General features: G+C 40.2%; 1 protein-coding gene across 1 annotated transcript in view; it reads right to left on the bottom strand.

Annotated features, from left to right (window-relative positions):
• ANO10 (anoctamin 10) overlaps positions 1-24,065 on the bottom strand; it is a 133,377-nt gene continuing 109,312 nt past the window's right edge. Inside the window, exon 13 of the mRNA XM_054057861.1 lies at positions 1-2,733. Within this exon, the coding sequence (XP_053913836.1) occupies positions 2,698-2,733 (36 nt within the window). The 3' untranslated portion in view covers positions 1-2,697. The remainder of the gene's footprint in view (positions 2,734-24,065) is intronic.

The following is a 24,065-nucleotide window of genomic DNA, read 5'->3' as shown; positions in this document are numbered from 1 at the left end:
CATCAAGGGCTGGCCTGAGCATGACAGGAAAATGAAGTCTCCACTCTTGTGTGCCTTGGGGACTAGGAACAGACACACCGGTGACACAGCACATGAATGGCGGTTACTGGTAAATATCTTATTCATTCTGTCTAATATTTTCATCTGACAACAGATTCTTCTCAGTAAGTTTCATCCCTAGCATCCCACAACTTCTACAGCTGCACCTACAGCAGAAAATGATACGAAGACTTTCAGAAGCACAGACAGAAACATCTTTTCTCTCAAATAAGAAATGAATACAGATGACATCGTGAATGTAAAAAACGAAGCTGAAACCCAATATCAAACAGTATGAAACACAGCAAACACACATACACACCCCAGTAAAAGGACAAAGAGCAGCCTACAAAGAAATAGGAGCTAAATTTCAGTTCAGTGACAAAATATTACTTGACAATACACCGGTAACATTTCTCAACAAGCTACAGTGTATGTTCTTCAGGGCAGAAACACTCCCTGTCACAATCACATAGTGTCTGTGATGCTAAAGTAAGAGTTCTCCCAGTGTCCAGAACAGATTCGAATCCCTATAAAGCAAAAGATTCCCACGCTTCTCAATCATTCACAGTATGGAAGGTCATAATTCCTTCACACCTACTAGCCTGAGATGGAGAATTCACCTGAAGAACAGTATTATCTGCATTTATAGGTAAGGAAACTAAGTAGAAGTGAAGGGATTTGCCTAAGGCAAGGGCAATAGCTAATGTTCCTTATGTCATTGGGTACTTAAACTTTACTAGAGATTTCCCTGTTAAGTCTATGGAAAACAGGAGAATAAAAGGACCACCAGAACAATTACAAAGTCAGTTTTGCAGAAGACTACTTTTTTTTTTTTCACACGATTCCAGTTGAGACCCAACTTGATTCCTTTTCTAATTCATCTTAGAAAATTATCCTAGACACCCACACAGACGCCATCAGCAAAACACAACAACTTTATGCTCATAAACCTGCACAAATAACAGACCAGCAGAATTCCTTCAAAACGGCTATGGCAAGCTCACAAGAACATATTCCACCAGGAACCCAACCCACAAACACGAGCTACTTCAGACCAAAGTGGGCAAGAAACTGCAAAGCTGAGGAACTTTCATGGAGAAACTCTCCTCAAAAAAGCTTTGGTCTTGGGATCTAATCAGCACTATAAGAAGGGAGGTGTGCTGCCTACAGAGATCCCTGCTGGATGCTCAGGGAAGAGCTTGTGCAGCCACAACCCTGCTGCATCTTCAGGAGCAGGCTCTGAAACAGCAGCAGCTCATGAGATACCCCTGAAATAGCAGCAGCGTGGGAGATGCACAGTGGGAGAAGCAAGAACAGAGACAGCAGCTGTAGCACGGTTTTCTCCTCTTCCCAAGGGAATGAAGTCGTTTTCTTACTGGGTCACGCTTGTGGAGTTTGAGAAATGTTAATTTTAAATTCCAGACAGAACACATTATTTTGGCGTAGTTCTGTTACTCTGCTATGGGGGCCCCGTGGCAGAAACCCAAAATGTGCGAAGTAGACAAATACCTCAATTATTGCAACAGCAGGTTTTTCCAAAGAGAAATTCCAGCAACCATCACATACAGGTGAGTTACATCTACCAAAGATGAAGGTCACAGTAGGAGAAAATAAGCTGTCTCAAGGTCACGAGAACAAATGGTTGGACACAAGACTGATGGCTGGACTTGATCTTAAAGGTCTTTTCCAACCGAAATCATTCTAAATACTGTAGATTTTGGTCGTCTTATTGTCAGAAAACAATGAAACATTAGGAAAACCACCTTTCTGTGAAAGGCAAGAAAAAGCATCAGATATTCACTACAAACACAAATACTGGTATATCGAGTATCGAGTTTAATTGATCTCTGTCAGTTCACTTAACCAGAAGATTTGTTCATATAATACTGCAGTTCAAGAGCCAGAGAAATTATACCAAAATCTAATGTAAATTAAAGCAAAATACACTTCATAGATTACTGATCAGCATCTGTTTCCCGCTGAATGCTTTTCACCCAGCTTTTGAAAAGATTTTAGCTGGAGCATATTTAGATAACTAGTGCACAGGAGTACATGATGCATACTTTATAATATTTACATTCGACTATTTCTCAGATTATATAGCGGACAATCACATATTTCATAATGAAATGTATAAAATACTTAAATTAATTTGCTATCTGCAAACGGTAGCTCATAAGCAAGTCTTTGAAACAGCACAGGATTGATTAGCTGTTGTAATGAAGGAATAAAAGGGGCAGTAGCCCCGAAGGGACACTGTGAATTAAATACCGGTCTACCTTCTTTCTTTTTCTCTTACAAAGTGGCAGCTGAAAACTCTATTGAGCTTCTGGATGCTTGCTCACAGGATGTGTTTTCAGTTGCTTGAAGCATGGTGAGTCTGGCAGATTTCAACCAGCCCTAGTATAAGCTGGAGGACTTTATTTCATGTTAACTTCACCAACGGTTGCATGTCAGGAACAAAGAGAGCAAGAGAAAATATCTTCTTTGACAGTGGCAGGCAAAGAATATTTACCAAGTATCAAAAAAGCAGGTGCCACCTACTGAATAGATGGTAAAGTGCACACTCTGAGCGCTACACATCATCATAAACAAACGCTGAAGGAGTGCCCACATTCACATGTGACTGCTTTACTCATCCTCATTCCTTCATGTTTACTCCTTCAGTGACTCAGCCGCAAGCTTCATTTGCTGTGAGAGAAGGGAAAAAAGAAAAATACAATAAGTGCAGTAGTAGCATGGTGAACGACACAAACCAGCGAAGCCTGAAAGCAGGATACGTCTGAATCCAATGGAACAATAAAAACACACAAAAAATTAACTTAAGCTTCTGTAGTTAAAAACAAAAATAAGCCTGCAAGCCTGTTATGCAGAACTCCTACAAACGACACAGTCTTCCCATCAAAAGACTCAGCAAATGATGATGCAATTTGTGTATTAATTAATTCTTTTTGCAATGAATAATACTTTATGCTGAAATTACTAGGACCAGCAGATACAGAGGAAAACCTTCTCCCTCAGACATCACCAGGGTGAACTGCAGGAAAAACAGCAAAAGGAAAAGCCGGGGGAAATTACTGTTGTATTGGAACTCTTTTCTGCCACTCCTAGGCAGTAACCGTGCTCAGGACAGTGTGATGTGTCTGCTGGCATTGCCACCGCTGCTCCTGGAAGGTCCCAGCCACCACCTCTGGTCACACCTGCATGCAGGGGAACTGGCAGCCACTGCACCTCTTTTTAGGCAGCACTGACTCCTACCTAAAACAACGGCAGTACACAAAAGCAGAGCAGCTCAACAGCTGACTGACTTTCATGGAAATCCCCTCTTATGGTTAGGAAAACATCAATACTAGGCTGGAATTAACAATCCTTATCTTGAGATCACGGCTTTATTTATGCATTTATTTATTTATTTGTTAAAATACATCTTGAAGTTACATGAAGTTAACCTCGAGATAACTTCAGACAAGCAAAATGCTCACCACAATGAAGGACCGGGCTATCGGAACCACAGACACCAAGGGTATTAAACAAAAAAATCTTTAGTTGTTTCTTCTTACAGCCAATATTAATTCTGAAGACCTGAAGACATGAATGCAGTTTGCCGGGTCTGTGGGAGAAACAACCTCCTGACCTAGTGGTGTGCACGTTTTTAAGGTCCATTCTTTACAAATGTAAAAATTTAGTTCCATCTGAAGTCTTCAACACTGTAGAGGACGTTTTTAATTTTTAGAAAAATCATAGAAGTCATTTAGCCTTAAATATTTAAGTTTTTAAGGGATCTTAAAAACTCAGTGAACTACCAATACAACTCTGACTCCAATTTCCCACTGCACAAACATTAAGCTGTAACTGTTACTCAGTACATCTGTATCGCCCATTTTTTTTGCTGCCAAATTGCATGAAAACATCCTGTGATATAAGAAAGAGGTAGCAGACTCCTACAGTGAGGCATGCTGTTTGCAGTCCTGTTGTTAACTGGTTTTGTTTTCGTTATCTTACGATGTCACCAGAGAGATCTCAATGAGAAACCAGAATAACAGTTCCAGGCGCACAAAAATATCTGCAGAGCAAGAGAAACCAGGGCCACTCTTTGATGTTTGAGTTTAAATTGTGCCAAAGGTGTCCCCAATGCATCACCTGGGGTTATCAGCTAAGGGTCTTCCAATGTCTGGAAACCATTCTGATATACTAAATAATTGCAGTGACTTAAATCCCCAAAGGAGACGACCGAGAGACGACAAAGGAAGGAGACTAGATGGAGACCAGCCCAAAGGACAAGGTGAGGAGCAAAGGCAAGGAGATGCGCAGCAGTGCTGGAATTCAGGAGGCACTAGGCTGATGTCCAGCACAACTGCCACCTTTGAGCAATTTGGCACACAAGGAAAGAAGAGTTAAACATGATAAATGTAAATGATCATATGAATGAATAATCTTATGCAGCTTCTAACTCCTAAGCAACTTTGTAGTTTTTGTATCATCAACCCAGTGGATGCTATGGACACTTAAATTTGAAGTTCTTTTTTTATGCCTGTGTTTGATTTTATACAAACGTCTGTGTTCGGTTTTATACTGACGGGCTGGTAGAAAGACAAACACCTAACAATGCTATTAGGAAAAAAATGGAAAAGGGGAAACTGCAAGTACAAGGGACACTTCCATTCAGTTTCTATCCCAGGACGTAAAGATGTCAGACTGCTTTAACACATCTTCTAACTGTCCTTGCTGCCAGTCTGGGCTTGCACCCATTCCAAAACATTACTCTGCACGATAAAACCCACCTACAATAAATTTTCTTAACTACTTTTATCTGTATTTCCATGCCATCTATAAGGGAAGTAAAATTAGTTTGTGATACAAATATTTATATGCTTCTCCATAGCAACAGCGCAGAAAAAAAGCCACAGCTAAATGCTGGAATACAGATTCCTCTTCTGCATCCTGATTCATGTATTTAAATAAATGTCTGTATAAAACTACAGCATCTTAATTAAAGTGAATTCTACCCCTGCTGTAAAAGCATTTAAAAGATTCAAAGGACGGCCACTTAATACAGTTCGTGATTCATCAAATTCAAACCTAATTTTCTTATTTTAGAATTATTTTCTTAAACTCTGAGCTTTGTTGTAACTATATGGGGATTGATGAGGAGTGTAGAAAACAGGAAAGGTATTTTTACTCTCTGATTTCTGCAGGGATCATGAAAGCCTGGAAAAAAGCCAAGCACATGACAATGATGACTGGCTGGTAATCTGCCCAAAAATTCTGTACAAGCGGGACTACTGTCATTTATTTTTGAAGGCCCTCCTAATTTTAACTGAGCTAATCTTATGCTAGTCTTCTCTTATGCTGGCAACCTTATGCTAATACGTTTAAAATATATGATGAACATAGGAATTTCCTACCTTCTTCAATGGGCCTGTGAGTAGAAAACCCCCATAAAACAGCTTCTCATGCTGCCACTGCTCATACAGCCTGAGCAAAATCCATCCAAACGCAGTCACTCACATATTCAAGAAATGAATCATAAGCAACGCATGCATATTTTGTTTTTTCTTTATAATTTCTAATACCAAAACATTTTGCAGGACCTGGCAAGCCCAGGCTCCCCTATGAGCTGTCACATCAGCAAGCAGTATGTGGTGGCACCGTTAGGCAGTGACAGCCTTTGCCAAGTTCAGGCTGAAGATTTTAAATTTTCTTTTCTTCTACCGTGAAAGGAAATGTTCCTTTTTTACTGGGAAAATATTTTTCAAGGATGATGTATGGAAAAGGGAGCGTTTTTTGGTTTTTTTTTTTTTGGATAAAAAGAAAGGGAACTGACAAGGTACTTTTTATTTTAAGATTATTTTTCCCTTACTGGCCCCAACAGGCTCATTGAGAGACCTGTGGGATTGAGTTAACTGCTTTTCCATCACAAAGGTATTTTCTCTGTAAGTTTTATTTTAAAAATATAGAAAAAGAGGTACTAAAAACTTCTCAATCTACTTATCAAACCTACTGGATACATAATGATAAACAATGCTCAGTTTAGAATCATGGAATCATAGAATGGTTTGGGTTGGAAGGGACCTTAAACCTAGTTCCAACCCCCCTGCCATGGGCAGGGACACCTCCCACTAGAACAGGCTGCCCAAGGATCCATCCAACCTGGCATCGAACACGTCCAGGGATGGGGCATCCACGGCTTCCCTGGGCAACCTGTGCCAGTGCCTCACCACTCTCACGGTGAAGAAATTCCTCCTAACGTCTAGTCTAAATCTGCCCCTCTCCAGTTTATACTCATGGCCCCTAGTCTTATCACTACAAGCCTTTGTAAACAGCCCCTTCTCCACCTTTCTTGTAGCCCCTTCAGGTACTGGAAGGTCGCTATAAGGTCTCCTCAGAGCCTTCTCTTCTCCAGGCTGCACAAGCCCAACTCTCTCAGCCTGTCCTCGTATGGGAGGTGCTCCAGCCCTTTGATCATCTTTGTAGCCTCCTCTGGATCTGTTCCACCAGGTTCATATCCTTCTTATGTCAAGGATTCCAGAACTGAACACAATACACCAGATAAGCTCTCACAAGAGAAGGGCAATAGTTAACAGCTGAAGGGTATTAAAAGCTTCTGAAAACTTAGCAGAGGCATAGTTCAGAAATGAGTCGGCTCGATAAACCATTCTTCATTTATTATCAGCTGATAATTACTAGCAAAAAGTTTATGCTTCTGTTTTGCCAAACAGGTGGCTGATGCATGACAACTGATGGCGCAGCCCTGCTCCCCAGCAAGCTGGGCTCGGCTCTGTGCATGACTCAGGCTCACGTCTCACTCCTGCTACATGGCTGGATGAATGTAACGGTCTGCGTTATGCAGCACATGTAGCAACAGTGGCCCATGGATGCCATACATAATAATTGAAGCATATGTTGAAACTCATATTGGTTTATTGTAATGGAACTAGTGTAGTGGAACTAGTGTTCTAAAATTCTACTATTAGGAATCGCTCTAAATATTTACCTGCTGTAATTCAATAGATTGGCTATTTCCATTTGATTAAGTTTACATTTCTTTGTAAAGCACAGATAATATAATTAGACAGTGCTTTCAGTAAAAATATCAAAAATTCTTCAATGTGGTTTACAAATAGGCTTTACAAATTAATTAGATTTCACTACATTTCAATATTAGATTTTCTGAAAGCACTTGAATAAAACATAACAGATACTTTTACACCACAAATGCAGCTGCATGCCAAGCCTGGAAATCAGGCTGCTTCATTTGTGTGTTTACAACCAGAAACACAAATTTTAGTGCACAGGGCATTGACTGTAGTCATCAACAACTGGTTATTCTTCAGCTGGTGGGAATACAGTGGTCTGATCTTGTGATTTAGTGCTATAAAGAATACTAACAAACACATGCAATTAAAAGAAATAGCTATAAACACACTAACAGAAATACACAGTAACACCACAGCCCTCAACTAAAGCACAAGCAGTTGGCCCGTCAAGGGTTTTGCCACCAGCAGCACTAGGGCTTTGTTTAAGCCACAGCCTTCCTGGAAATCCAGGTCACTTTTCCATGGTGTGAGGAGAACCATGTCCCACCTTCATTTTCCAGCCCTGTGCACAGAGCCCATGGACAATGAGATGCTCTGTCTCTCGCTCTGCACAGCAGTGCTGCTTTGAACAAGGACAGCGCATGGCCCAGCGTGAAGCTGCGTTCTGCCCCTATGACTGAGGAGCATGCACTGCCTTTCACAAACCCTATTTTGCAAATCCATCTGTGACCTTCTCTCTGCACAAAAGGATGGCAAGTAACCCAGCATTTCTGCCGTTACCAGCGCTCAGTTCACGCTCACTCATAATCTAATCCAATACCCTCAGCTTTCCTGTATGGTTTCTACGGGACGGCAAACATTTTATCAGGTGGCTGACAGTCTGCTTTCCACACTTCTGTTTGTCTGCTTAATGTTGATTTCTTGCACTTGCCGAGCTCAGCCTCAGATGCTTAGAACACTGTTATTTTCCAGTTATGCTTGGTCCTGGTAATCCAGCCTCTAACTACCCTTAATTTTATCGCCATGTGTACAAATGCCAACTGACAATTCAACAATTTCTCTGCAACCTGAGGAAATCAATTTTAAAAAATAAAAAGCATTTACAAGCGAAAATCAACGAAAATGGGTGTTGATGACTCACTGGTTTGTTGCACACATACACGTTTGTATAAATGAAGAACAGACATGTAAATAGCTATATAGTTAAACATAAGAAGACATGAGGGCAGATGTTTCTTATCAGCAACTCCAACTCCTGCTTTTCCTGTATTCACCATATCAAAAAGCACATTAGCCGTTAACTACTAGGACAAGCAGTAATGGTTTTAAGCTGAAGGAGTGGAGATTTAGATTAGATATGAGGAAGAATTTTTTTACTGCGAGGATGGTGAGGGGCTGGAGCAGGTTGCCCAGAGAAGTCATGGATGCCCCATCCCTAGAGGTGTTCAAGACCAGGTTCGATGAGGCTATGAGCAACCTGATCTAGTAGAAGGTGTCTCTTCCCATGGCAGGGGGGTTGGAACTGGATGATATTTAAGGCCCATTTCCAACCAAAATAATCCTATGATTCATCCTATGATTCTATTTACCACTTAAAGAAAGCATAGTGTTACCTGGTTATTTTCCACTTTCACAGATTACTTATAACATAAAAGCACAATGGGTATATACTAAAATTGTTCTTCCCTAATGGTGTCCAGTCACAATAAAGGTAATTTCTTGGGCCTTGGAGCTGTTTGCTGACACCTGCAAGGACCGTATCAGCTTCACCTGTAAATACAAGCCAGTTACAGAAGAGGTAAATCAACACCCTCTACAAAACTTGCTTAGTATCTTCCATATCTAATACTTTATTCTGCACAAAAGTGTAAAAACTTATTCAATGGACATTTTTTCTCACTGATTAAATGGTGGAAAGTTGTGGTAACCTTGTATCCAGAACCAAAACCCCAGATTTTTGTGCATGGCATTTAACATTCTCTGCAGGGAACAGAGCTTAAGGACTTCAGGTCTGGAGTAACTTACAAGTCTCATTTCTGACTCTGAACAGTTTTTCAGCAACATCTTAGTTGCCATAGCTGGAGATAACTGATGCTTGTGTACAGTTGCAATAAACACCTTCTATACTAGTACACTGCTGTTTATAAATCCCAGGATTTCTGTGTTGTACCACACAGCCACAACATAACACTGAACGCTTATTTTCAGTAACTCATCCAGCACAACCCTTAAGCTTTCTTGAAAGCTATTGATTTCCAGAACACAGTTTCCCCTCCTACTGAAGTAATACGATAAAAGACTCATAGGAACAATTTCACAACTTTCTTATTTACCAGAGCCAAGACCAATGCCCCTGTGATGCTACAAACCAGTAGCATCTTTTCTTTATTAAAAAAAAAGCCATCCATGGCATTATTGAGCCAAAATGCAGATTTTTTTATGACGATGCAAGAAGTATTTACTGAAGCTAACAAAGAAACACGTGCTGAACTGTGTAGCTCTCATGACAAGGACTCAGAAGCAATTACAATGACTTAACTTTTTGTGGACTGAAAAGTTACCAAGCACTGCACCTATTATTCTCCTTACCTCTAGGCCGTGCCTGGAATATTGTGTCTAGTTTTGGGGACAGGTTCTTTGCTGAGGAGGACAGCAAGACAACAAGAAACAAAGTGGTCATAAAGAAATAAGCCACCCCAAATAATCACTACAAGGACAGCTAAGCACCACAGCAGGGGCCCAGGGAGGTTTTGCAGTCTCTTTCGTCTCTTTTAGGGATCTGAACAGGCTGGACTGCTGGGCCGAGACCAATGGCATGAGGTTTAACAAGACCAAATGCCGGGTCCTGCACTTGGGGCACAACAACCCTATGCAGTGCTACAGACTGGGGGAAGAGTGGCTGGAGAGCTGCACGGAAGAGAAGGACCTGGGGGTGCTGGTTGACAGCCGACTGAACATGAGCCAGCAGTGTGCCCAGGTGGCCAAGAAGGCCAACGGCATCTTGGCTTGTATCAAAAATGGGGTCACCAGCAGGTCCGGGGAGGTTATTCTCCCTCTGTACTCAGCACTGGTGAGACCGCACCTCGAATACTGTGTTCAGTTCTGGACCCCTCACCACAAGAAGGATGTTGAGGCTCTGGAGCGTGTCCAGAGAAGAGCAACGAAGCTGGTGAAGGGGCTGGAGAACAAGTCTTATGAGGAGCGGCTGAGAGAGCTGGGGTTGTTTAGCCTGGAGAAGAGGAGGCTGAGAGAAGACCTTATTACTCTCTACAACTACCTAAAAGGAGGTTGTGGAGAGGAGGGAGCTGGCCTCTTCTCCCAAGTGACAGGGGACAGGACAAGAGGGAATGGCCTGAAGCTCCGCCAGGGGAGGTTCAGGTTGGATATCAGAAAAAAATTCTTCACAGAAAGAGTCATTGGGCACTGGAACAGGCTGCCCAGGGAGGTGGTTGAGTCGCCTTCCCTGGAGGTGTTTAAGGAACGGGTGGATGAAGTGCTTAGGGACATGGTTTAGGGAGTGTTAGGAACGGTTGGACTCGATGATCCAGTGGGTCCTTTCCAACCTGGTGATTCTGTGATTCTGTGATTCATTGGAGGTTTTCAAGACCTGACTGAAAAAAGTCCCAAGCAACCTGATCTAAATGTGGTGCTGACGCTGCTTTGAGCAGGGGATGGACAAGAGACCTTCTGAGGTCCCTTCTAGGCTGAGAGACTTTTATTGTTGTTCCTATAGGAACTGCAGGGTAGACGCTTGCCCGGACTGTACGGATTAGAGTGGGAATCTGCTACAACAAATAGCAGGTAACAGCAAACAGGAAAAAAAAAAAATTCTCTTCTTTTCTTATTTGTATGCTTAATTCATGACAGAATACCAAGTATTAACACAAAGAGTTAGCTTTAATGAAAGAATAAGTTTGCAAAATTAGTAAGTGCAGAGTCAGGAAAACTTGCAAAATCACATAAATAGGAGCCTCAGAGCCCCGTGCCTGAATAATAGCGCTGTGAGCCATGGCAGACAAAGCAACCCCATTTGTAGTAGATTTTTTTTGAAGACTTTTTTATCATCTACTTCATATTGTCTCTGATTTAAATTGCAAAGTATTAATTAATACTCATTACATTATTCTTACAGTATTAGTCACCCTTTGCTGAACCTTATTTTAGTTCAGATAATAGTACAAAAATATAGAAATAGTAGTAGAAGCCACATTAGATAGAATCATAGCATTTTCTTCAAAAGTACAGCTTATGTATTCTAATCCTCAGAACATTTAAATTACTCTTAGCTTGTTTTAGTTCATACTTTTAAAAATTCACTTCTTTCACTGTATCTGACCTCGCAGTTGCAAAGTGAAAGATAAATACAAACCGTTAAACAATATGCCTGAGGGCCTAACGAAGAGCCTGTGTTCTAACGGCACTCTCAGGATGACAGACCAGCCTAGGAAATGCTCTCCCCTTTGGCTTATGCAATTACCTCTCATCCAATACCGTCAGTCAATAGATTTTGGAGTCAGAAACTATTGACTAGCTATGAAAGCAGTAACGCAAAAATATCCAAAGTACATGACCTTGATCACATCTCAGAGCAGAGGGGTGGGATGCACAGTCCTTCCAGATCCATGCCTGTCACTCACACAGATCTTTAATTCTGTGACCCGAATTAAACAGGTTTCTCTATAATTTATGGATGCAGTCTGTCCCTGGATTAACAGCATGTCAACAATATTTATAATGATTTCAGGATAAGCTATGATAAACTCTATTTCTAAGGAGTCTAGGATAATGTTAATTATCAGCTTGCAGTTACTAGTTTCAGATGAGCAAATGGGTAAAACGAATCACTCATCCTCCCTGAATTTTCACAATGCTAGGCTGAGAGAGTTGGGGTTGTTCAGCCTCAAGAAGAGAAGACTCCAGGGAGACCTTATAGCAGCCTTCCAGTACTTAAAGAGGGCTAGGGAGGGACTCTTTATCAGGGAGTGCAGTAACAGGATGAAAGGGAATGGTTTTAAGCTGAAAGAGGGGACATTTAGATTAGATATTAGGAGGATATGTTTTATTGTGAGGATGGTGAGGCACTGGAACAGGTTGCCCAGAGAAGTTGTGCATGCCCCATCCCTGCAGGTGTTTAAGGCCACACTGGATGGAGCTTCGAGCAATGCAACCTAGTGGAAAATATCTCTGCCCACGGTAGGGGGAGTGGAACTGGATGATCTTTAAGGTCCCTTCTAATCGAAGCCATTCTATAATTCTGTGATTCTACAAGCTTACACTCTAAGCAGGATGACCTGAGCAGGTACTTTCCTTTGGAAGAGAAATATCCAGCACTTTGAGAGTTTAGCCTGTCCTCTGGACACAAACCCCTACTATATGGGTACGGTTATGCCTGACACCAAAGCATAACTGCAGACACAGCTAAGTTAGCCTTATATCAACTGTAACAGCAGTCTGATTAAGAACCAGGTTGCTCAGTTTATGCTAATTCACTCCTTAAGCTCACATATTTTGCACTCATCCTCCCTCAAGATTCAGGAGGCACAGCTGAGAAATGTGAAACCACATCTGGAAGGAGGCCAGCACCAGTGGTGAGGGACTTGATGACTGTTGGTGGTATCACAGAGAGACAGCCCACAGCCCTTCCTCCTCACACTTCTGCTTGAATGATTAAGATGTCAAAATACACGGCTCTCTACCGCTTCCGAGAGAATATACATTTCGGTCTAACATCTTCAGGACAAGTAAAGCTATGTGAGCTCTGTGCTTCCACTTTTTCCAGCTTAGGGCTGGAAAGGAACTGCTGGGTTATAGACACAAGCCTCCCTTGAGTTCACAAACCCACATCGTAGAGGTTTAGCCCAAAGAAGACCACACAACATCTATTCCAGTATTAGACATGCCAAAACCCACACAGTTTTTGCCCACATACTTTAACAGATTCTGTTGTACAAAAGACAAGAGTAGTTTAAACTATTTAATGCCACAAAAAGAACAGAGGGAAAAATCAAAGAGCATGAAGGCATCTCCTTGTAATCTGTGCAAAAACAGGGAATATGCTATATGAAAAGCAAAAATGTTCTCTCAAAATAAACTATGCCCAACTTTCAGAAGACAACAAAAAAGTACTCCATAATCTCACTACTTTTTGGCTATGGATGTGGCTGTCACTGGAAGTCAGGCACACGAAGCCCGACACCTCAGCATCCAAAGCACTGGTGCCCTGTCCACTCTCTGCTCTGTCAGTGGACACAAAGGATGCATGGCTTGACTTATAACCAGGGCTCACATTTTTTCCCAAATCTGTTAATTTGTGGATTCGTCCAGAGTCCTACTCTGTTTCCAAAACACCCCAGTAATAACATCAAAAAAAGAGTAACTCCTCTATGCAGGGAGTTAATTAGGTAAGCTAGGCTGGACTCCAGATACAAAATGAAGAATGCAACTTGAGGCACTATTTTTTGAGACTTCTATCTGTGACATAAATCTAACGTGAAAAGCAGACACGCACAGAAGGTGCATGCCTGTGCTCTGTCCTGCTACCACACACAAGCCACAATGCCACATGTACAAAATTTCTACCTGTCTTGCAGCAGGCAAGAAATTTCAGCCTGACAGACAAGACAGATGATGCCAGAGAAGTCAAACAGCTGAACAATACGAGTAGAAAATATTAAAATATAGATCTAATAAATATATATCTAAATTAACATATATATATAAACCACATTTGGAAATTAGACTTCCACAGGGAGTACTGGGCAGATACATTGCAAAAGCAACTTTTGAAGGAGTTTTTTCTAAGAAGGAATTTGTCTCTGTTTTTGTGCTATAGCAGCACAGAGAGTTTAATTCTAAAGTTACTGTCAGCACATTATTTAAAAAATAACATTTCACTGCAGTAAAGAAGGAAAAACAATTCAATGTTTAAATTATTTGGTGAAGAGGAACTATTCTCCATTCAGCTCAAGAGTTTAACAGACAAGGAATCCAAGACCAGCAACAGAAGGGACCTGCCAGGTCATCTTATTTGTTTTCCTACCCTGTAGAGGCTCTCCTGCCCCAAATACTTGTCTTTGCAAGATAATTTCCAGTAATGTTTTAATTCTTGTCTGTCTCTTCAAAGACAAGCGTTCTTTCATGTCCTGTGGGGGTCTGCAATTGCCTATTCACAGCTCAGAGAAAAAATAAACAACATATTGCTGGTAAGCAATTGCTAGTTACGATGACTTTACAAATATTCTAAAGAATTCAGTTCTATCAGTTTTACAGTGCCCTTTTGTAGATACTTTCAGAATGGCAATGGCACCACTAACGGAATTCCTTCTTCCACCAAAGACACCCACAAGAAGGCAAAATTCCCTTCCTGCCGAGCACCCTACTCCTTGGGAAGACTATGCATGCATGGAAAAGAAGGCAACTTATTTTCTCGTAGTTAAGCAGTCAACTAAACATAAGAATTGATCAGTTACAGGTATGGATTTCTTTTATAAATATATATTTGTGTCAATATCTATCTGATCAGATAAAGTTTTAGACATACTCAGACAAAGCCAATTATCAAATTAGTTATGGTGGTTTTATGGTGCGATTAGGCTTTGAAAGTTCTTGAACTAAGCACTGACAGAGGAAGGGGAATTATTATGGGGAAAATACACATTAGCCCTGCTTTTTGCTCTATTCTAGGCATCTGCTTATGGCCACTTTGGGGCCTGGCCTAGAGAAACCCTTGATCTCAGAACCCTTAAGCAGATATACACACACACCCCCAAAGGACAGGTACAGCTTATTAAACTTGCCATCTTCATTTAAGATGCATAACTGGATAGCACTTAAGATGCCTAATGAAGCATTGCTCTTGGAGAACTACAAAAGATCATCTAATAGACACGTAGGAGAGTCAGAATAAACTTTGAATTAGCTTGCACAGATATTTTAAAAATGAGTAAAAGGTAGGTTTGGTCATTCATAACTCTGCATGGCTTCAAAATGAGTAAAGTTATAACAGCTGACAGAGTCCTCAGTCACAGGTATAACAATATTTATAAATTACTCTGCTCTGCCTGTAGTAATTTGAAACAACCACTCCAAGGGAAAAAATCTGGTTTCCTTGAAGGCAATGACAAAGTATTCATTTACTTCAGCGAAGCCAGACTTTCCCTTTATTTGCTTCCTAGGTTACAAGCGAACAAAACACCTTTCCTTTATTTCCAACAAATTAATGGCAAGAAAACCTCTCCTACAGGTTACCACATTTGTTCATAAACGATGTAGTGCTCTAGTGGTAAAGCTCTTGTTTGTCTGTCTGCCTCTTCCCTAGAACAACAAAGTATCCCTGTGCTACATCAATAATAGAATCAAAGAATCATAAAATCATAGAATAATTAGGGTTGGAAGGGACGTTAAAGATCATCTAGTTCCAATCCCCAATGAGTTGCTGTACTTATAAACACTGTCTTGCCCTAGGTGCTCCTTTTCCACAGTCCCCTTTTCAGAGCTATCTGTATTGCTCCAAGAGATCCCAACAAATTTTCATCATTTTCCACCTTTAATAATATCAACAATTTCTTCGCAAAGCTCTATGAAATTATTTTGCAATAAAGCGCAAGCTATGGAAAATTAAAGCTGTATAACAGCTACCATTTTCAGGGTGAAGAGCTATGAATTTTTAAGCAGCTTTATAACATGAAGACAAACAATGATCAGTAGATCTGCTGAATATTAGCATGTACTCTGTTTCCAAATCTGCTTTACTGCCTTGGAACACGCTACTCTATATAACTGGGCAATTACAGAAAAAGACTTTAGGATGAGGCGTAGACTGGGAAAAACATAAAACTAATTTCTTACTACAAAAATTTATTGGTTTTAAGCCTTGCCAACCCTATAATCCCAGTTTCTCTAAGTTAACTTATATTTTGTGCAAAACAATATATAAAGGCATAAGCAGATTAATTGTATTACATGAAATGCATATACATTTGCGAGAATTGCTTTAATAACATCGTAATTTTTAGAACATCGTATTAAAACCATTACCTTCCAAACAAAACATGAATAATTACAAAAAAAAAGGACAAGCATAATGAAATTATTTTACTTTTTCAACATGTTTATGTGGCCTTTCCATACACAAAGCATGTCGGTTTTCATATGCTTTGGTAACACTCCTCCTTCCCTTTTTACTTGCTTTTTTGGTTTTGTAAGGTATTTTTGCTTTCTTTGTTACAGCATTTTACTCACCTCCCCCCCACTATTTATTCCTTGCTGATTCCCTGTCCTGTTTTCTGCTGTCCTAGTTGCACCCTCTTCTTTAGACTTTTACTTCCAATTTCTTTAAACATAGGAATTGCTCCCCTCTGCATCTAAATTCACTGGTCAATAAGAGTCCAACTTTGTGGCTAAAAAACTGCCAAAAGGATTGGCTGTGGAGGCTGGCAGCTCCCTGGTGCAAAGAGAGACACAATCCTCCCCAGCTCCCATCACCCTGCTCTGCTTTTCAGGAGCAGTGGGAAGGAAAGGAATAACAGTACTGTTAGCACAGGCACACTTTGCTGGTTTGCTCTGAGGGGCTGGATAAAGCCTGGCAACAAACTAAAGCCCAGAAACAAATGTATTGAATAGATATATCCTGCTTCATTCAGCCTCTGTTCTAGACTGACCTTCTTTTGCTTCAGTGGAAATTAGAGCTAATGGTGCCGGATTCAGCCTGCACTGAGGGATTAACTATCGTGATTCATGTTAAATTGCCACACTAATTTAATTCTATCAGACCCCAAGGCTTCGCTTTGAAATGTTTCTTATACACTGCGAGTGCTTTTACTGAGTAACCTGGGTTAGCAGTACCATCACATTCCTATTTCACAATCTATCACAACAATAAATACAATCTCCAGCATGCAATCACAAATATCTAAAATAATTTCTTCTCAAAACATTAGTTGTAGCACATTAAAACTCTCCCCCGTCGCTACAGAAACACCACACATTACCATTCGTCAGAAAATAAACACTGTCTTATAAATTTTATCATAAGACCTTTTTAAATAAGTTGTTAGAAGTGTTAAATAAACAAGATTTTAAGAAACATGCCAGCAAGTGCTGTCAAAGGACTCTAAATAAGTGTTTAAGACATCATATGATTTTGCATCAGTAAAGTGAGTTAATATTATCCAGTGAGTCATCTAGTTAATTCACTGTAAATCTAAGTGATTGTATAAGATGGAAGGTGAACACAGATTTCCACAGATCCTTCAGGGCAAATCAAAAACACAAGCTGGGACAGGACAAATAATTACAAAATACTAACAAGCTGCAGAAGTCCATTTTCTGCACTTTGAGCTTGATAATATGTCAGTGCTCACATGCTCGTGTTTCCATTTTGGCACCAGAAGCAATCAGAAAGCAAAGAGTGAAAATTCCATATACCATTATAGGACCAACAGAACTGCAAAACCTGCAGCCATCAGTTACATCCTTTCCTAAAATAATCATAATTTACAAGCATAGCAAAAGATTTCTTCAATAATCTATAGCAAATGCCTTTCGCATATGGAAAAAAAAAGAGAGTGCATAATTTTCCATATTAATAGGAAATAACAGTAATCATTAGTGGTGTGAGGAAAAACATCAAAGGAAAAGGGTACGGCTAGTAAAAAGAAATGGCTGATTTACAATAAGCCAGTGTTAAGAGTGCATCTACAAAAGGAACTCAATAGCATAAACACACACATGCTCTCATTTTCTCCCTCTGTACCTGTACACTGCATCTACACATATATAAACATTCTAAAGAAAACGCATACATACACACACAGAAGAAGAAATAAAGATTTTTGACAATATTGGTTTTGTGGGGATGAGCAGTGTCAGTGTAATGCTTGTATTTAAAGGGGCATTAGGAACAATATTAACTTGAGGCTGTTAGGTTTTGACTTCTATGTGGGTTTTGGGAGGGAGGGATGTTACCTTGAGAATTCTCCTAATTTTTAACCTATGAAATCTGGAAATCGGCCAATATTGCTACCATAACGTTATGAGGAATTCACACTTCAGATGAGCAAAGTTGTTCTTCAGCAGAGAGTATACCCTAAAGACTAATTAGCATTAAGCATTAATTTAAAGTATATATTATATGTTACTCTATTACTTTTGATCAAAGAAGCATATCCCACTGAAAATGCCATCTGCTGGACTTGCTTCTGGACTTGGTTTGATCTTTTTGTAACATGGGAATAATCACAAACAATACTAGGGAAAAAAATACAGGAATAACACCTTAATAAAGGGGTTTGACTAAAAATAAGAAAAGAAGTCTCTGTCCTGTGAATCTCTTTTCTTGATTTCTGCTGATCAGTGAAACTAAAATGCAACCCAAAATTGCTGAGATCTGTGTAAATGCTCTTGAATTAGATGTTTATATAACAAACTGGAACCTCCACAGTGGCATTGAAAAAAATCTTGTTTTTGAAACAGATATGAAAATTCTTCTGCTTCGTGAGATAAGATTAATACTAATCAATACAGAAAGTGACCAACTGCTCCCATCATCAGCTATTTTAAAGTCTTAACCGTGTTCACGACACTTTCGTACACTTCTCATAGAAACACAGAACTGATCATTCCCAGAGAAGAAGTAACTGGATGAACTAATTAATGGCTTGGTCTGATAATTGCAACATCACTCAGTTAAAAACAAGTGAGGGAAATTCTGGGTGTGTCCCACCTGAAGAAGAAAAGCATCTTCTTACCACGTGACCCTAACTTAGTCATACAGAGTTTCTCAACTTGGCAGCAGCTAAAATCTCAGTTTGCTCAACAGTACATCCATTAACCCAAACCCATCTTTCATTTTCATTACGATTTTACCTCACCACTAGTTACCAAATGTTAGTTGAAATGTGGTAAGAAGAGGCATTTCCATCTCTCCACATGACCAAGTCTTTTTCAAGAGGCAGACTGATTAATTTCACAGCATATCTCAAGTCAAAACCACGAATTAACAAGAGTCACGAGAAATGTATCCATTTAGCAAATTTACTACTCCTTTACATGTATACAGGAGTACTCTCACCTTCTGAGAAAATCCAGCTTTAGAAGATGCTGATAAGAAATCCCATCTTTTCAGGGAAATAGACTTTCATAATTTTCCAATTTATTTCAAACTATTCCAGCAAAGAAGGCACTAACCCAGAACTTCTCTTCAACAAATACCCAGCAATCCCTGCTTTGTTTCCGGCAGCCCTACTCTTCCAATAACAGGTCAAATTGTCCTTACACATTTAAGGCTGTGTTGCTGCCGAAGTTTTTTCAACTCTTCCTTCTTCTCCCTAGGTAACCAAAAGCAGCTCACAGGCAGAATTGTAAAAAGCTTCCAAAGCTTTTGGAAGCTGCCCGCCCAAGCAGATGGTGACCTGTATCTGTAGCACAGACAGCCAAAAAGACCTCTCGGGCAAGAACTTAGCACTTGTGCACTTTTATACAGAGCTAAGGCAACGGAAGTCTTAATGTGTGTAAGCCCTTAAGAGCTACAACTCTATAAACACTACAATAGAAATAGTTACCTACTACACACACAGTTCTTTTGTTTCAGAGTCTGACCTGAACCTTAGAAACCAGGCTTTGGTGAGCCATTTTGGCTGATGAATCATCTTCTACATGAGAATTACCAAAATAGGTAGGAAGACTTTCAAAATCCTGCAACTTTTTCCTATTTCTTCCCTATCAAAAGCTATGGAGTCAGAATGCACACACACATTTGCTAAGCCTTCAAACTATTGTCTTTACATTTAAATTGAAACTCCTCCTAATGTGTTCTTGAAGGAACTATATGATTGGTCACATCCCTGAAAGTTGGATCAACCAATCTGGACACGATTAGGGCAACATTGCTCTGAATGCTACCAAATTTTTTTTTCTTTTTTTTTTTTTAGAAATGGTATTATCTCCATTTACCTGGGTATGAAATGTGACCAGCTTCTATCAGTAGGTAAAAATCTCTAAAGAAAGCACTTGCTCTACTATCAAAAACTGGCTTTTATCTTTGAAAGGAAAAATCCTTGCTTTGTGACTTTTAAAACCTTGGTTGTTTTTTCCTGAGGTTTTGTCGTGGGCTGGTATTTTTTTCTCCTTTATTTTTAAGGAGATAATCACTCTCTGCACCTCTCCACCTTTTCTGTTCAACTGCCCCATTGATTTATTTCAGAGTTTTATGTGGGAGGTACTCCTTTCTGGCTTGTCTTTGTCTTCCAGAATACTTTCAGTGTCCAACAAGGTAAGAATTTCTGCCCAAACAGGACATGTTTGGAGTGCTTCCTCTGTTATTCTGAGGGACACAGAGCTGCAGCAGACTCTTCAATTGAGATGTGCACTGCTGCAGCTTATGTTGCTCTGGGTAGCCGTGCTCCAAGATAACACGGTAGAAAGCACAGCTATGGCTGAGCCCAAGGCAACACCCCTGCAGAAACGATCTACCATGTATTGCTTCTTTCTCCACACACATTCCAACTAAATCTTCCAGGGGAGATAAAAATTGAGGCAGTAGAGAAAAAAAAAAGCATGCTGGAATGTGAATGATATTATCATCATCTGAGGAAGAAGAGAAAAAGAAAAAAGCATTCTCCCAAGAAAAGAAGAGAATCTAAATGCTCCTTAGGAAAGCAAATCTTTCTCTTTTCAATCCATTTCACAGGATATATAGCCATAAGCAGAGCACACTACATCTATTACTGAATGAATAATCTAACAAACTACAGAGGAGCGCACAGCTCTGAAATGATTTCTGAAGTTTTATTTGCTGTCAATAGAAAAGAAAAAAAGAAAACCTAACTTATAAAATGTTCTATTTGTTTCTAGTCCTGCTTTTCCATTTAATTTTCATTTATTTTACTTAAACTTTAAATTACAATAAAGCTTCGAAAAGTATCCATCTGAATTCAAGTCTTTAGCCAGAAATTTTCTTCCTAGCTTCTCTAATCCGTTTTATATGAGCTGGCATCTTAAAAAGCATAGTTTGGTATGCAGAGCCTAACAGTACCATTGAAACCTCCTGACAGGCTGCTTCTCAGAAGCAAAAAGACATTTATCTCACCAAAAGACCTGCTCTCAACAGTGTTCTATTTTGCATATGAGCTACCTATCACTGCACGCCATGTTACTTGTAATTCATATAACTGCACATCAGAGAGATCCAATGCTTGAAGTACACACAGGAAAACTTATTCTTCCATTTAAGTGCACAGGTATTTATATAATGCTATAATGCTTCGCATCTACATAAATAAATTTGTTTTTTATGAAAACTTCAGCCTCTTCTTAAATAAACACAGCGCATCAACATAATATTGCGTCCGTAGCATGGCAATACCAAGCCTGATACATATGTAGTGATGTATATTCTCCTGTCAATAGGAAGCTACAGTATGTCCCATAATTTCAAGAAGTTCCTAGTTGAATACGATATTGAGTTGACAAAAATATGTATGTCCGACACTTCAGTTTAATACTTGTTTCAGCAAGAGAAGATTAAGGGAACTCCATTGCTGTCTATCTTCTATATTACCTCAGACTACTTTTTAGTACTTTGTAATCTGTTAAGCATACAACATCCATACCTCTGTGCTACTAATAAAAAATGGTTACTTTCAGCTTGGCAAATACACATTTCTTGCAGTTCTTGCTGCACAGCATATAATGAGTTAACTACACACAGACCAGTAAGAATCTAAAATACTCCCCATGCAAACTGAAAAGGATGCTGCATATTAATTAAAGACCGACATGCTCTTTGACTTTAAGCATCTTTTTCTGAAAACAAAACCTCTTGCATTTCCCAAATGTCAAGCCTTGCTGCTTTCCCGTAGAAGTGAATGAGACTTCAAATGCAGCAGCAGTGCTGTGTTTATGATGCACCACAGGAGAATGAGAGAAAGAACAGGCAATGCTTGTACGTTGACTGTTACAGACATTTAGGTTAAAAAACCCCAAAACCTTCATGACATGTCAGGCCTCATTTGCTCCACTTAATGTGCTTATGTGTTGAAAAAAAGTCATATTAGTGCAACTCTAACCTTCTTATATTAATTCTTCTTTGTTTAATCTCTTCACAATTCAATCGTTTCATAGTTCAGCTGCTGTTTCAATTAGATGGGCTGTAACAGATTTGCTGGCAGTCCGAATGACATGAACGTTCTATCCAGGATGGCATTCTCCCCAGTTTTGTGCTAGTAACAGATCCGATTTAAAGAGGAAATGCAATAGTGGTGCATGTATTTTATACATCCATTTCCAGTGCTTTACGATGTATTATCCTAAATGATTCCCTGATTATGTGCCTTTCCCTCAGGTTTGTTCTTAATATCTTCACATTTTGTACACACACTAAATGTCACCTTCCAGCAGGACTAACACACGCAATCCTTACGCAGTTTCACACTGTAGATGCACACTCGTCACGAGGGAGAACATGAATACTTTTTTGCTTATGCAGTACTCAAAGAGTTTATATATGCCTTGTCCTCTCATACCAGACTGGAAAGGACTTGGAAGTAGGTAAACAGTAAATTTGCATAACAACAAAACACTTCTGACAACTCCAATTATTAATGGGTAGCTTCCTTGTCTCCCTTCAATGCCTGTCCATACAATCATTCACGTTGCCACTGATTCAAAGCAGTATCCTCCCACATATTCACAGTTGATTAGGAGTTAGATTTGAGAGTCTTTCAGCTGTACAGAGAGCACAGGACTGCCAAGAACAGCTTTGCTTCTGGATGGCTCTGAAAGGGAAGAGTTTAGTAATATGGAAGTAAACAACGGGGTTACTTTTCAGATGTCAGGGCCACAGAATTTTCTGGGAGATCAGCACCATAATTTAAACACCGATGTGTGTACCTGGGTAACCGCAGGCAAGTACCTCATTGCAAATGGGGTCACCAGCAGGTCCAGGGAGGTGATTCTCCCTCTGTACTCGGCACTGGTGAGACCGCACCTCGAATACTGTGTTCAGTTCTGGACCCCTCACCACAAGAAGGATGTTGAGGCTCTGGAGCGTGTCCAGAGAAGAGCAACGAAGCTGGTGAAGGGGCTGGAGAACAAGTCTTACGAGGAGCGGCTGAGAGAGCTGGGGTTGTTTAGCCTGGAGAAGAGAAGGCTGAGAGGAGACCTTATTACTCTCTACAGCTACCTGAAAGGAGGTTGTGGAGAGGAGGGAGCTGGCCTCTTCTCCCAAGTGACACGGGACAGGACAAGAGGGAATGGCCTGAAGCTCCGCCAGGGGAGGTTCAGGTTGGATATCAGAAAAAAATTCTTCACAGAAAGAGTCATTGGGCACTGGAACAGGCTGCCCAGGGAGGTGGTCGAGTCGCCTTCCCTGGAGGTGTTTAAGGAACGGGTGGATGAAGTGCTTAGGGACATGGTTTAGGGAGTGTTAGGAATGGTTGGACTCGATGATCCAGTGGGTCCTTTCCAACCTGGTGATTCTGTGATTCTGTGACTTGTTACCCAGTTTGTCTCCCTAGCGATAGGCTTATATTGAGTATCATTACCTTGAGTAACCAAAGCATCAAAATGAAATAAAAATCTCAAGCTCAAGTGTTCAAAGCACACGCACATCCATCTTGTAATAGGCATCTGAACAAGGAAACAACAACCATAACCACACACCTTGAACTGACAGGATGTATTACTACAGAATAGTTATTAAACAATTCTTCTTTAAAGCTCCAGTCAGCCTCTGAATTTCAGTGGTGGCCAACAACCATCTCCTAAAATCCGCAGCTGTCACAGCAACACTATGTCTATTCACCATTACTTGAATCAGGTGTCTAAAGGGTGGGGGGCCTTGGAGGAAGGGATCATAGAATCACTAGGTTGGAAAAGACCTTTGAGATTGAGTCCATGAAGCAACTTTCACTGAAATCCTGAAGTAACTTTCCAGCAATGAGCCAATTTCAACAAAAGAAATTTGCAGAGGTCTCAAGGACACTAAGC

This window comes from Cuculus canorus, chromosome 2 (assembly GCF_017976375.1).
Source record: "Cuculus canorus isolate bCucCan1 chromosome 2, bCucCan1.pri, whole genome shotgun sequence".
In the NCBI taxonomy this organism is placed as follows: Eukaryota; Metazoa; Chordata; class Aves; order Cuculiformes; family Cuculidae; genus Cuculus; species Cuculus canorus.
The sequence above is the reverse complement of the archived record's forward strand: the minus strand, read 5'-3'. Positions and strand labels throughout refer to the sequence as shown.